This window comes from Phyllostomus discolor, chromosome 9, assembly GCF_004126475.2.
Source record: "Phyllostomus discolor isolate MPI-MPIP mPhyDis1 chromosome 9, mPhyDis1.pri.v3, whole genome shotgun sequence".
Lineage (NCBI taxonomy): Eukaryota > Metazoa > Chordata > Mammalia > Chiroptera > Phyllostomidae > Phyllostomus > Phyllostomus discolor.
Genome location: NC_040911.2, coordinates 42,849,508 through 42,865,449, shown reverse-complemented (window position 1 = coordinate 42,865,449; position 15,942 = coordinate 42,849,508). Strand labels below are relative to the sequence as shown.

Genomic DNA, 15,942 nt, shown 5'->3' with positions numbered 1-15,942 from the left:
CAGAATCACTGTCAGTCCTTGAGTTCATCTTATAAAAATGATCAGGTCAGCTGTTTGTTCAGTAAAATGTATAAAATTCAGGGTCTGTTAAGTTTGGATCAAATGTCAAGGTAATATGTGTCTTAGAGGCTAGGATACATATTTCAGCCATTAACAACTTGATTTTCTAAACAAGCTTAGTCTATATTGGGAGCATAAAATTTGTGCATTAGAGATTGGAAGTAGTTCTCAGACCTGGACGTCCTTCAGAATCAATAGATAACAGATCCTCAAGACTCTACTTCCAGTTTTTTATGTTTGGATTGAGGCCCAGGAATCTACATTCTTAATCACCCAAACTTGATTCTACTGCAGATGTTCCAAGACTACTCTGAGAAATACTGGCCTGCATTGCAGACCTTGCCAGTGTTCTTCACTTAACAGGAAAGAAAGAGGTTGGTTAGACTTGGAACAGTCTCTGACTGTGCCTTCACACATCCTGGCTAAACCTTAGTCTCTCAGGAAGGAATCTTCTGAGTCCAGATGCTAGCTCAGAAGGAACTTCTAGAACACCTTTCTCTGTACATCTTTTCTGAAGAAAGATAACAGGACAGCATTCGAAGATTCACCCCTCCTTGGCATTCATTTTATGACAGACTGATTTTGGAAGTAGCAAGGATAAGCATGGAATTTTACCAGAAGGTCTCTTGCTTTTACATGGAACTATGCTTTCCTAACCTGGCTAATCTTTATTATCAGTTATTAAACTTTAAAAAAAGATCCAAGGAAATTTGCATTTTAAAAACTGCCCAGGATGGTTTTCTTGTATACAAAATTTTGAACCAATGAAATAAATAATAATTTTTAAGTTCAGCCTTAATAGAAAGCTCCCCACCATATCTGCACTTTTTATTTTCATGTCTAAGTTGCTTTGTTCATTTATTCAACAATATTTACTGAATGCCAGATGTATGTGCCAGACGTATTTCTAGCTCGGTATAGAAATTGTGGTGTGATCCTAACCAACTGCTTTCTTTCTATTAGCATCTGCCTTGGGTTGGTCATGAGATCTTACTGATTCTCAGTCCCCTCTCTACTTCTTCGGCCTTTACAGTTGCACCTTCTCTTGTTTAAATTGGTTGTACTAGCTTCTGAAGTGGTCTCCACTTTTTGCCCCCTCTTCTCCAGTTCATTCTCCCTATTCCCAAGTTGTCGTGTTGTTTTCCTGACCATAATCCCTGCTGGCGCCCATTGCCCATGAGATGCACTTGAGGCATGGGCCCAAGGCCTTGCATCATCTTTCACTTTTGTCTCATATTCAGCCTACCCTTTCCATGTTCTCTTCTCTCTGCCTAGGACTGCTTACTGGCACCTCCTTTTTTTGGCGTAATAGACTTCTCACATACATTTACACTGCTAGAACAAATATTTGCTGCTTCCAGAAGCCTTCCGTGATTCTCCATGCAGGTTTTTTTCACCCTTTCTCTCGTCTTTCTAAAAGTAACCAAATTAGCATTACCACAGGCATCGTGTAAGTTAAGACAGTATTTATGTCTCTTTCTCTTGTTAGACCCAGGGACCTGTGAGAGAAGTACGAAAGGATTTATTCCTCTTTATGTTATAAGGACTCACTGTAGTACCTGGCATGAAGCAGGTGTGCAGTTGTGCTTGACTGTGTGAAAATCCTGTCAGACATATGCCAGTATAATGAGCATTTTGATAGGCGGATTACAAATTTTCTGTTGTGTGTCTTGAAGGAATTACATAGTCTTCTTATGTGATTATTTCTAAATTAAATATGCAGAGGTATTACATTTAAGGACCTTCCCTGTGACAATGAGGCTGTCTGGAGAACTTGGTATATTCAAGGAGTTTGCCCAGAGTTTTGGTTTTGGTTTACAGATTCCATAGATGGGGGACTAAATGGTCCTAGAAATGAACAACAGCAGCTTCCCTGTACTGTGGGGCAGAAAGAGACTATGTTCTCAAGTAGATGTTTGGGGCAGTGCATTTTGGATATGCAGCTGTTAGCATTTCCTTAAGGATTTTTGGCTTCAGGGAGATCAAATGGGACCTAATGAACCATCTACTTTGTGAAGCTCCTGTGGTTGGGGACTATCTCCCTAAATGAGGACAAGGGCTGTTTTTTGTGCTATTATTTTCTGTTTTTTATTTTATAAAGCAAATATTAAAAGACAGCGAGGTTCTGGCTGGGTAGATCGGTTGGTTAGAGAGTCGTCTTGATACACCAGGGTTGTGGGTTCCATTCCTGGTCAGGGTACATAAAAGGATCAACTAATGGGTGTATAAATAAGTAGAACAACAAAAAATTGTTGTGTGTCTCCCCCCAAATAAAATTTTTTAAAAGGCAGCTAAAATAAAGTAAAAGCTAAAGTAAGTTAGCATCTGCTGCGATGGGAAAAGAAAAAACTTGAGAGGTATACAGTAAGTCATTTAATGGAATTTAAGTGGCCAAGAGGGGCTTCTCCAGGACGGCCAGGTTCTTTGTCAGGGTTAGCAACAGTTGCCTGCGGTCCTGCTTGCTGCTCATTCAAAGACTGCACCTGTTTTGACTAGTTCTCTGTTCTAGCTAATTTGTAACCTCCTTTAGGTCATTGTGATCCCCATAGAGTCTCCTGGGCACACAGTAAATGTTTTAGCAAAAGTCTTAATAGAGTTCAGCCCCCATAGGATGTGGCCAAGTCCCCTGGGGGATGTGGACCCACCTGTCTGTCCTCCAGGGGGAAGCTTGCAGCAGGTGTTGCTGTGTGTGTCATTGCTTCCTTTCATCGTCCACTCTTAAGGACGTAAAGTTCTCAGCCAGGCTGAGTGGTATCCTCTTTAGGGGACCCTGGGATCCTTAGAGAATGATACAACTTGGGTTCAGCCTTCAAATCTCTTGTCTTCAGGGACACCAGCTGATCTTGAGAGTCCAAAGATTTAAGCTGTGGTGGGAAGGAGCAGGGAGGTTGGGATGCTGAGTCACAGTGGAGCTGCGTTCTAGTAAACAGTAGTGGAAAGCAAACGACTTGTTTCAGTCTAAATGTAAAATGAAATGAATAATGTCTGCCTTGCATAACATAAACTCCTCTTTTGAAGATCAAATGAGGTATGTTTTAGAAAGTTCTTAAAAAAGAGTAAGTGCCTCTGACTCTCGTGACTCAGTGGGTTAGGTGATGTCCCACGAATCAAGGGGTTGCTGGTTCCATTCCAAGCAGGGCACATGCCTGGGATGCGGGCCAAATTCCTGGTTGAGGGCATGCAAGAGGCAACCCATAGATGTTTCTCTTCCCTTCTTTCTCCCTCCCTTCTGCTCTCTCTTAAAAATAGATCTTCAAATAAACAGTAAGTGCTACTCAAGTGAAGAATGTATGCTTGGGTGCCTAGAGGAGTTAGGTCCAGTAGCATAGGTGTAAGCTGGAATGTGAAACAACCATGTTCTGTTGTTTGTTTCCTGAAGTACTTAGAACTTTCTGTTCCGTGATAGCACATTTCTTCATATCTGTAAGCCGAAGGGTAGATGGAATGTTGAAGGCAAGTTCTTGGAGACAAACCATCCACAAGTCTTGATCACGTGGTATCTCCCAGAAGGTTCACTTCCTAACATTGAACCTCAGATCTAGCAGAAGGATTAGTAGTCAATGCTAACTCTCAAAAGTGGTACATGGCCCTGGCTGGTGTGGCTCAGTGAATTGAGTGCTGGCCTGCAAACCAAAGGGTCACAGGTTCAATTCCCAGTCAAGGCACATGCCTGGGTTGTGGGGCAGGTCCCCAGTTGGGGGCGTACAAGAGGCAACCACACATTTTTCTCTCCCTCTCATTTTCCCTCCCTTCCCCTCTGTCTGAAAATAAATAAATAAAATCTTTATTTTAAAAAGTGGTATGTGGAGGAGACTTGGAGGACAAGTATGGCTTCTTTGGATACTCTAATTATAATGTTTATGTGGCCAGATAGTATTATGTAAAAATAATATCCCAGTTCCTAAAGAAATCTGGGTGCTTTTTTTTTTCTTTTCTTTGTGGGGAAGGGGGGTGGTGGTGAATTATGCTTGTGAGCCTGAAGATAGGGAGGGGTGGTGCTCTGTGAACATCCTTCAGTTCCACAGTGTTCTCTCTGTGTGGGTATCTTTATGTCAGTCTACTTTCTGCTTATGTATTCTGTCTTTGCTTTTTCTTTGAGATTTCACTTGCAGCCAGGCATCTGGGGATTTCGTCATTACTTAGAGCATTTCTTCTATCGCTTAGAGATTCAGGGAAGTACATAGGCTCTAGAATCAGACTTGAATTTGATTATCAGTCTTACCACTTAATGTGGTAGCCTTGGATACTTCTGAACCTCAGTTTCCTCATATAAATGGGAATAACTGATACCAAACTTACAGGTAGTTGTGAAGATTACATGAGATAATGTTCAGGTTAACATAGCACTTGACACATGATGAACGTGTGACAACTATAGTTGTGTTTGTTAGTAGTACTGCTAGCTAGTAATAACTAGTATAGAATAGATATGTGAAGGTAAACTTAAAACTTAGGACAGAGATTTTGGTGATATGTGTAAAGGAGCAATTTAGAATATATCCATTTTGTACTGATAACAGTTTAAAAATTGTAATATTTTTAGAACTACCTATATCTTTGTAGTTACTCCTTAACAACCATTATTTTTGGTTGACTATATCAGCTTTAAATAATCTTGGACAGTTTTGTAGGAGGGAAATCTGTATTTGAACCTATTTACTGATGCATTCCATAAAGTAAATACTTTAGTTTCTCTGATGCTCAGGTAAAGTTGCTAAGCAAATCTTCAAACTTTTGGTAAATAATTGAATTTTGAAAGCTACCCATTTATTCCAGGCAGAAATATATGTTTAAAAGTATTTGATAAGAAAAATCTGATAGTGGGCACCATTCAATTTTCTTATAAGTAAGAATGCTTAGCCCAGAATAGATGAGACCTAATTGTGGTTGTACAGTAAACTGTTTGGTGTGTAGAAATGTCATTTAGAAGAGGGTGGTACATAATTCAGTGTGATTTCTAGTGGATATAATAACTAGGGCTGACTGATACTTTTGTGAACGTCCTTGTGAAAGGAGTGTCTGTCTGTTGGAAGTATCCCCAAATTGAAAAGTGGTGTAGCATATGATGTTAAAGATAATACTTGTCTTAGCTCAGGATGCTATGACGAAATACCATTCACTATGTGGTTTAAACAACAGGCATTTGTTTTTCAGAGTTTTGGAGGCTGGGAAGTCCAAGGTCTTCAGTTCCTGCTGAGGGTCCTCTTCCTGGCTGTACAACTACTTTCTCACTCTCCTCACATGGTGGAGGGAAAGAGAGCACCCTCTGGTGTCATCTCCTTCTAAAGACATTTATTCCATCATGGGGGGCAGGGGGGAATCAGTGTACTCATGACTTCATAGAAACTGGATCACCTCGCAAAGACCCTACCTCCAGGGTTAGGGCTTCAACATGTGAATATGAGGACTGGTGGGGGAAACATTCAGTCCATAACAATACTTAACCTTTCTAAGCCTCAATTTTATTATCTTTAAAAATAGAAATTATACTTACCAAAAGGTGGTTTTAAAATGAGAATGCTTGTATAATAAGCTTAAGAATTAGGTACACAGTAAGCTCTCAAAAAAAAGTCGTCGCTGCTAGTGTGTTGATTGTTAACTTTACCATATTTCAGAGATGTGGTAGAAGCATTTTTTGAATTTGTTGCAAGACTGGGCTGGATAAATTCTTCCAATTCTAAGAATCATTAAATGCATTTTAATGTTTTTATTTGTGTTTGTGACCCAGAAGATAAGGATGTTGTTCTATGAACATCCACGGTGTTTTTTCTGTGTGGGCATGTTTATGTTACTCTGCTTTCTGATTAGTGTCTTTGCTTTTTCTCTGCATTTTCATCAGTCTCTTTCTGCATCCTTCTTCATTAGTCTCTTACTTTTCTATTCTTGATTTCATGTTCTCGTATCTTCTTTTTCTCATTATTCACTGTAAAATATGAATAGTTTACAATCTGTATTACTTTGCTGTTTTTTTTTATGTTAGTTTTATTTTAAAGGCTAGTATCTTCCTGGGTTACCTAATCATCTTTTTTTTCTGCCCCTGCACAGAGTTTCACTTTCCCAGACTGTGACCAGGACAGACTGGTGTCAGAGACTTGACTTTGTCCTCACTGGGCTTTATTACAGCTAGTGTTGGGCTGGGCATGCAGAACTAACATTTTATGGTGCTAGCTTCTGCTTAAAGAGCAAGCTGTTTAAGGTATCATGCATGCAATGACCAATTGCTTTTTCCCAGACATAACCATGAGGAAGTCCCCCTCTCCCAGCCTGGTTAGGGTTCCCCTCCTACCAGAGCTGTGCCTCATTCCCAGGGTGTAGTGAATCAGGCCTCCTTTTACTTTCGTTTTCCCAGCCTTCATAGCATAAACAGAATTGTTTTATGTCTACTAAGAGAAAATCGGTCATTAGACTGTGTTTTTCTATATTTAGCAGCTGGCATTTACACAATAGACTTTCTTGTATAACAATACATCCTTCAACCATGGTAATTAGAATCATCTTAAATAAATGTAGTTGCACTTAATTATGGATTCAGTGTTTTAGTTGATGTAAGCTTATTATACATTTAATTTATAAGACGTGTTTATGGCTGAATAAAGAGACATAAAAGTTATTTTCAGTTTCTTCTAAGAAAAGGCCTATTTAATTGGTTATGAATTTTTAAAAGACTATGTAACAAAACTTATTTTAAAATTGCCACTACTGTCAAGCAATAATAAAAAGATTGTGTATTTGGGTGCTATTTGGTTAATGTATGTACCAGGAAAGACCAAAAGTATGATGTGAACATATATAAGGTCTGTCTGGAAAAAGTCTAGCCTTTGTTAATATAACAAGAACAGTTTGTGCGACATTGATACAACCTGGCAGCCAGTGAGAGTGGACTGGAATGTTAATATGTGAACAGGGGTGACTTCACTGTACTAGTCAGTGGGGCCAGTAGATGCTGCTGAGTGAGCATGTGTACTGTGTGGCCTTTGCATGCAAAATGACTGAGTAGGGGAATGAATCTCACAAATTTTGTGTTAGGCTTGAACATTCCTCTAAGGAAACTATTTGGGTGATTCAGAAGGCCACATTTGTGGGCAACTGGTGATTGCATTTTTGTCATGATGATGTACCTGTTCATGCATCACATCTTATGCAGTTTTTTTTGTGGAATACCAATATTTTGTGAAATATCACACCCAGGTGACTCAGCCCTGCCTACAGACCAGATTTGGTTCCCTGCAACTTTTGGCTTTTTCCAAAACTAAAGTCACCTTTGAAAGGGAAATGATTTCAGACCATTTGATGAGATTCAGGAAAATGCTAGGGGGCAGCTGATGGTGATTGGGAAAATTGTATGAGGTTCGAAGGTTGCTGAGACATCATTGTCCTGTGTACAGTGTTTCCTGTATCTTGTATCTTCTTCAATAAGTGTGTCTATTTTTCCCAGTATATGGCTGGATACCTTCTGGACAAACCTCGAATTACTTATAGAATACGAAATTCTGATGGAATGTTTTAGGTTGCTAAAAATCCTTCTGGTAAAAGGCTGAAAAAATGAACTACAGAAGACAAAAATGTTGTTTCACTTCTGTTTTTGGAAATATTCTTAACACACAAAATTTCTTCACTGTGGACCCCCCTTAAATAAGGCACAAACAAGATGTTTATCCCTTTTCCTCTAAATTAGTTATGTACTTTTATGAAACAAAATGTAATGACATATTATGTGGTAAATCACCTGAAAAGATAGCATCAGTAGCCAGTAAAGAAATGCAAATTAAAATCAGTATCATTACACACCTGTCATTGTGACTAAATAAAAAATAGTAACTGCCAAATGTTAGCCAAGGATGTGGATAAACTGCATATCTGAGACATTGGTGGTGGAAATATAAAATGGTACAGCAACTCTGATGAAGTGTCTTTAAAACTAAGCATGTAATTTCCCATTCAACCCAGCGGCCTTTCCGGGTGTTTTTACCCCAGTCAGTTGAAAACTTACTTTCATGTAAAAATCTATATAGGAATGCTTATAGCAGTTTTCTTTTTAATAGCCAAAAACTTAAAATAGCTTAGCTGTTCCTCAACACATGAATGGTTAAACAAAATATGGTACATCTATACCATGGAACATGACCTCACAATACAAAGGAACAAATGTTCATACATGCAGCAACTTGAATGAGTCTCCATAGAAACGTGAGTGGAAAAAAGCAACTCCAAAGGTTATATACTATATGATTCCATTTATATAATTGTCTTAGAAATGACAAAATCACAGAAATGAACAGTTTAGTGGTTGTAGAGATTAAGGAAAAAGTGAGAATGAGAGTGGGAGGGAAGTAGGTCTGTGTGGTTGTAAAAGGCCAACAGGATGGGTCTTTGTTATGTTGGAATATTCTGGATCTTAACTGAATCAATGTTGATATTCCAATTGTGATACTGCACTAGAATCTTGTGAGAATGTTAGTATTGGGGGAAAACTGGTAAAGGGTACATGTGATCACATTGTATTATTTATTACAGTTACATGTATGTGAACCTACAATTATCTCAAAATAAAAAATTAAGTATAATTAGTTGTAATATGAATGTTCTGATGAAACACTATTTCCTCCCCATGTTTCTTATTTTTTTAGTCTCATTTATTGATAGTTCATTTGATCATTCTTTTATTCATTCATGAAATAATTCTAAAACCATTATCATCACAACCTTGTCATTGTTTTAGAATTATCATATAGAGGACACTGCCTTTGTTTGGTTATTTAGTAGTAAGTCCTGCAGCTATTTTACATCTCCCAAATGTACCTTCTGTAGGTATATTTGGGAGCCTTGGTAACATTAGCTTTAAAATATTTTTAAAAAATCTCCAGGGGTAAAAGTACTGTAGCTGTGTTTTATGGTGTAAAACAGATGGGCCGTGATTACACATTCATCTGTATACAAGAGCAGAAAAAAATAATCCAGACACTGCCAGCAGGCACGTGCTCAGCTTTAAACAGTGGGCCCCCTACCTTTTCCCAAGGGATGGCATTTTTCCTCACAATTCAGCTTTGGACTTTTCTGACAGCATAGAATGATCTGGGAACTTTTCTGAGCGTGTAGTAACTTTGAGTTCTGTGCAGTTCGAAAGCTGGCTTTAGAGAGAGAGAGATGTGCTTATGATGAATAGCCTGGAGAATCATCTCTCAGTTCTCTGGTTCGGTGGAAGTCAGCCTCTGGATTAGCCAGAGCTGTGCAGGGCTCCCTTGTTTGATCTGCAACTTTCCCATCCCCAAGAGAATGATTTTTGCTGAATTGTGTTTTGACACAGTGTCTAACGAAAGAAATGTGATATTCAATAACTGGAAATGAAATTTGACAATCTTGGAACTAGAGGGGGCTTTTTTCTCTAATGAGTGGAATAGTTATGGGGGTTCCATGGGTAGTTGCCATCACAGCATACCGTATTGTGGATGCCACATCCTGTGATTAGATTAAAGCCAGCTCTAACTGCAGTCACAGCAGCTCTGGAGCACAGAGGCAGAAAAACATTTCCTTTGGGTCCTGGTGGACCTAGTTGGGTACACTCACCTCCTTCTTTGACCTTTCTGGAGGATTCTTTACAGTCTGCTGATCCTGATTTGAATAGTGAATTGTGGTTGAAGAACAAGGTTAAAACCCTGTTTTTAGCTTTAAATTTTATGGGACATGAATGTATGTTCCAGTGAGTCGTGCTGTAGCATTGAAGAGGGTTTTTCCCTAGAACTAATGTTACAAATTAGGTTAGACCCAGTCTAGCTCACTAGAATTTATTTAATCTACCAACTGTCTGATCCACAATATTCTATTAATAGTCCCATAGAAAACAACTCTCACTTACTCATCTTTCAGCAGGTTTCTCCTGGGGATGATCTTTGGTCATTTTTTTCTGTTTGTCTGCTATGGCCAGAGTAGATACAGCAGCCACGAGAACCCAAGAGTCTTGGGCAGAAGGGCAGTCAGTGGTGGTGATCTGAGTTTTTTGGTGGTTTTGTGCAGGTTCTTTACTTTGCAGAAAAATCTCTAATGGCATCTGGCACTATGTTTGATAATGGGAAAGGAAAGGGAACTTACGCATGATTTAGATACAATAGAGGACAGTTTAGGATTGTTCATGTGTAGAAACAGTGGTAGCATGATACTAATGGGTTAAAAATCATCAAAGCTACTAATGGTGCATAATCTACTGTACAAATTAGTAATGTAATTTTAGTCACTTTAGTTTTTTCTTTGTTACTGTCATTAGATCTATAAATTCAGCATTAACATTGCATCTAATATTTTTTTCCTTATCTTTTGTAGTCTCAAACCATGAATTATGTGGGACAGCTGGCCGGGCAAGTGATTGTCACTGTGAAGGAACTCTACAAAGGTATTAACCAAGCTACTTTGTCTGGGTGCATCGATGTCATTGTGGTGCGGCAGCAGGATGGCACCTATCAGTGTTCGCCTTTTCACGTTCGGTTTGGGAAGCTGGGAGTCCTGAGATCTAAAGAGAAAGTGGTGAGTGCGGGACGCAGCACATTTTTCAGGAGGGTGAAGGTTAGATGGCACCAATAAATAAACTGTTACTGTGAGCTCTCTGAGCCTTTTATTTTAAATCTGCATGATGTTAAAGACAGTGGTATGAGAAGTCAACCTTAATTGCTTTTTGAAGTTGCTTCTAAACTCAGAAAGCCCTACTACAGAATGAATCTCTCTCCAAGGGAATTTCCCTATATTGTTTAGACTTAATGTTATTTTGATATTGTTGCAGTTCAGAAGAGCAAAACAGAAACTAGAATTATAAGTGAGGATGTTTAGATGTATTTAGAAAAAGTTTTTTTTACCTTAGACAGCATTTTAAAATATTTAGGGTAATGACTTCATAACAGTTCTGAATGGAATGGACAGACATAACCAAAAACATGTTACATTTGTTTAAACAATTAATGTCAAATTACTTTGTTTTGACAAAGCTGTAAATCTTATTTGTAATCTAAATTTGGTTATATTAGGACTTGTCTCCAAATCCAACTGAAATGCAAAACCCCAGGCCATAGGCTGGTTGACTTTTATTTATCTTAAGGAAGATTGATTTTAAAAGAAAGTATTTGTGTTGGCTTTTCTTTTTTTACATTCTTTCTTTTAGGTAATGGAGTAACTGGAAGGTTTGTTAGTGCATCTAATGTCAATCTAGTCAGAAAATTGAGCTGGTAAAAAAATTTTGCAGGTGCATAGTATTTACCAAGAGTAGAACTCTTGCCCACAGTATCTACCTAAACAATATAGGGAGACTTTTTTTGCCAGGATTTTAAAGCACAATGAAGAATCAAACCATTTTCTTAAACAAAAGTATGTGTTAGAGGACCACTGGCATAATTTGAAAATATCTATTTTCAGATTTGGACTATTTCACATAGCTGATTTTATTCTTTAAAATAGAAATTTCCCTCTATTTTAATAGAATTTAGGTTATTTTGAAAGTGAAAGATAAGGTTTATGGGTTTCACAAAGTAGATATTCTCCCCACTGTAGATATTCTCTTTTTTCTGGAAAAAAAAAAAAGATTTCATTTTTCTAGGTATTAACAAAACCAGTGTTCTACTGCAGAGCCACATTTTAGGGAGGCAGGGTTTGAATGGTCTGGCCTCTGTTCATAGTCACCCTTTGGAAACCAAAAGCAGTTGCAGTTTACTTGGTGACTTTGAAACTTTCCATTGCAAAGCAGTGTTAAGCCACAGTTACCTTCTGGAATTTATCTGTCTTTCCAGTACCACTAAATTGCAGCACTTCCCAATTGTATCAGCATTGGGAGAATCAGCAGCAAACTGTTAATCCACTGAAACTTACCATTAGTTATGCAAGGATCTATTTTAAAATGGCTTATAATGCACAACTTACTTATTTTTGCTGTGATCTGGAATTTTGATTAAAAAAATAAGTTTTCCAGCCTTTCAAAATGTAACTAACATACATAAGCATTTGTGCATCTGGAAATAGTGACTGGGCAGATAAGACATCTCTTTCTGCATGCTGTATGCCTCTAATTAAGAAAGTGGTATAGACTTCTGGCCAAGATGGAGGCATAGGTGGATACATTGTGCCTCCTCGCACAACCAAAAGAAGGACAACAACAATTTAAAAACAAAAACAACCAGAACTGACAGAAAATTGAACTGTATGGAAGTCCGACAACCAAGGAGTTAAAGAAGAAACGTTTATCCAGATGGGTAGGAGGGGAGAAAAAAGGGAGGAGATGCGCAGCCAGGGTAGAGTCGACTTGAGGCAAGGTAGTGACTAAAGGACCAGGGCAGGAGAGGTGGTGGCTGGCAGAGAGGGTGGTCCCATATTTGCATGTGAATAAATCAGGAGGAACAACTAGGGAGTGAGACAGACTCCGTAACCTAGGTTCTCAGATCGGGGAAATAAAACCTCAAAACATCTGTCTGAAAAAACCTGTGGGGGTTGAAGTGGCAGGAGAAACTCCCAGCCTGACAGAAGAGTTTATTGGAGAGACCCACAGGGTCCCAGAATGTACACAAACCCACCCACCTGGGAATCAGCACCAAAAGGGCCCAATTTACTTGTGGGTCTCTCTTGCTAGTGGAGGAAGTGACTGAAAGCTGGCTGAGAGCCGAACAAGGGGTATTGTTTCCTCTTTAACCCCCCCCCCCCCACATACAGCACCACCCTGAAGCAAAGTGGGTTGTCCTGCCCTGGTGAACACCTAAGGCTCTGCCCCTTACTATGTAACAGGCACCAAGACAAAAAGATATGGCCCAAATGAAAGAACAGATCAAAGTTCCAGAAAAAGTACAGCCAAGTGATGAAGAGATAGCCAGCCTATCAGATGCAGATTTCAAAACACTGGTAATCAGGATGCTCACAGAAATGGTTGAGTGTGGTTGCAAAATGAAGGAAAAAGTGAAAGCCATGAATAGCAAAATAAAGGAATATGTACAGGCAACCAACAGTGAAGGGAAGGAAACTGGCACTCAAATCAGCGGTTTGGCGCAGAAAGAAGAAATAAATATTCATCTGTAACAGAATGAAGAAACAAGAATTCAAAAATATGAGGAGAGGCTTAGGAACCTCCAGGAGAACTTTAAACATTCCAACATCTGAATGAGGGTTACCAGAAGGAGAAGAGGGAGAGCAAGGAATTGAAAACTTATTTGAAAACATAATAATGGAGAACTTACTTAATCTGGCAAAGGAAATAGACTTGTAGGAAGTCCAGGAAGCACAGAGAGTCCCAAAGAAGTTGGACCCAAGGAAGCACACGCCAAGGCACATCATAATTACATTAGCCAAGATAAAAATGAAGGAGAGAGTCCTAGAAGCAGCAAGAGAAAAGGAGACAGTTATCTACAAAGGAGTTCCCATAAGGCTGTCAGCTGATTTCTCAAAAGAAACCTGTCAGGTAAGAAGGGGCTGGAAAGAAGTATTCAAAGTCATGAAAGGCAAGGACCTATATCCAAAATTACTCTATCCAGCAAAGCTATCATTTAGAAGGGTAAAGTCCTTACACAGCTTATACATAAAGTTCTTTCCAGATAAGGTCAAGTTAAAGGAGTTCATCATCACCAAGCCCTTATTATATGAAATGTTAAAGGGACTTATCTAAGAAAAAGATGATCAAAAATATGAACATTAAAATGACAATAACTCACAACTATCAACTAAACCTGCAAAAACAAAAATGAACTAAACAACTAGAACAGGAACTGATTCACAGCAATGGAGATCACATGGAGGGTTATCAGCAGGGAGGGGAGGGGAGAAAAATGGGGGAAAAGTAAATGGGAATAAGAAGTTTAATTGGTAGGTACAAAGTAGACTGGGGGAGGTTAAGAGTAGTATGGGAAATGGAGAAGCCAAAGAACTTATATATACAACCCATGGACAGGAACTATGGTGGGGGAATGATGGTGGGAAGTGGGGTTACAGGGTGGAGGGGAATAAAGGGGAGAGAAAAATGGGACCACTGTAATAGCATAATCAATAAAATATACTTTTTAAAAAATAAAGGAGTACAAGGTTACACAATCATTGTTTTAAGTACATTGTCAAACCCTTGAATTTTAATAGAAGACTATCCATGAGACACGGGGCAAGAGAAAATTTCTTCTTTTTTACTCTTTTCCTTGGTACCCCAGAAACTCAAAAGACATGTTTATAAGGAAATTGGGCTATTTGACAAAAACACAGCTTTCCTATGACAGTAAAATCATGTCTGCCTTGTGATTACCTGGCAGCTTGGGTTAACTGCTTGTCTTATTTTGGGTCAGTTTGGATTAAGAAAAGCAATTCATTGATTTAAACTAAGACCCAGTTTTCAGATATAATACTGTCTATGAAGTGAACTTGAAATCACAATCACCTTAAAACCTATGGTTAGAGAGATGCAGTAAAGACAGTTTCTCTTATGGATAATAGAAATCCACCTCACACTAGCTTAAGAGAAAAGGAAATTTAATGGCTTGCATAACAAGTCCAGGGGCATTTGAATTAGGGCATTATTTAGTCTCTGAAAGTATTATCAGAAGTCTTTCTGTCAAGATGGAGGTATTGGGTAAATGTGGCTCAGTTCCTCACACAACCACAACAAAATTACAGCTAAAGTACAGAACAACTATCATTCAGAAACGCCAGAAAATCAAGGTGCGTGGAAGTCTCACAACTAAGGAATTAAAGAAACCACATTCATCCAGATGGGTAGGAGGGGCAGAAACACAGAACCAGCTGGTCCCAAACCCACATGTGGTATATATAAAACGGATATCTCAGGAGCGAGGGAGCCTCAGGCCCCAGTGCCAGGAAGATAAGACCCTGTAACTTCTGGCTTTGAAAACCAGGGTGGTTTGGGTTGGCAGACAAACTGTGGGATTCTCAGAAATCTCCTGTGGATGGCCTAGCACACCGACTTACTTAGACTCACCCCTCTGTGCTTCAGCACCAAGGCAGCACATTGAGGGACACCAATATCATAGGGGAGTAACTGAAATGTCTGACCTAAGGGTAAGAGCTGAGAGACAGCTTCCTCCCAGACAGAACTGCAGACAGAGTCCATTATTTCTTTTCTGAGTCTTCCCACACACACAGCCACAGTGCAGTGACTCCGCCCCATCCAAATTACAGACCCACCCAACATGTTAACAGTGGCTTTTCCATGTGAATGGCAAGGTTAGCTGCAGACTCCTCACCTTCCTAAATCTGCTCAAACAAGCAACAGCTGAGCCCAGCCCCGCTACCACTTACTGCATGGCACCAGGCCTAGCACTATCAGCAGCCTTTTGCAGACAGAATATAGGTGGTGGCTGACACTGGCTTGTGCCAACCAAAAACCCAGAGCCTGTGCATGTGACAGACAACAGACCAAGTTGGAACAGTACCACCCAACCACCTCCATAAGCCAAGGAGGGAGGTGGTTGCTGGCCAGTGGTCACAGCCGGTCCTGTGGGTAAATCCCTTCCATTGACCTGCTTACAGCAATCAAGACTCAGCTACACAAGGAGGGAATGCCCAGCCTACACAGAGGGTGCACCTCACATATCTAGCTTGAGGTATAAGGGAGGCTGTGCCACTGGACCCTACCGGACACCTACTATATTAAGCCACACTACCAAGAGGTGGAGTCAAAGCAGCTCTACGTAACACATAGAAACAAAGAAAAGAAGACTGCCAAAATGAGGAGACAAAGAAATGTGGCCCAAATGAAAGAAGAGAACAAAAATCCAGAAAAAGGACTAAACACAGTGGAGGTAAGCAATGTATCAAATGCAGAGTTGAAAACACTGGTTCTAAGGATGCTCAAAGAACTGGGTAATTTAGCAGCATAAAAATGATGATCCAGTCAGAAATGAAGGGGATACTATTTGAAATAAA

At 39.4% G+C, this 15,942-nt stretch overlaps 1 protein-coding gene across 1 annotated transcript in view; it reads left to right on the top strand.

The window, feature by feature from the left end:
• The window catches only part of LPIN2 (lipin 2), a 65,502-nt gene that overhangs the window by 11,365 nt on the left and 38,195 nt on the right, over positions 1–15,942 (top strand). The window contains 1 exon segment of the mRNA XM_036009253.1: positions 10,375–10,575. Within this exon segment, the coding sequence (XP_035865146.1) occupies positions 10,375–10,575 (201 nt within the window).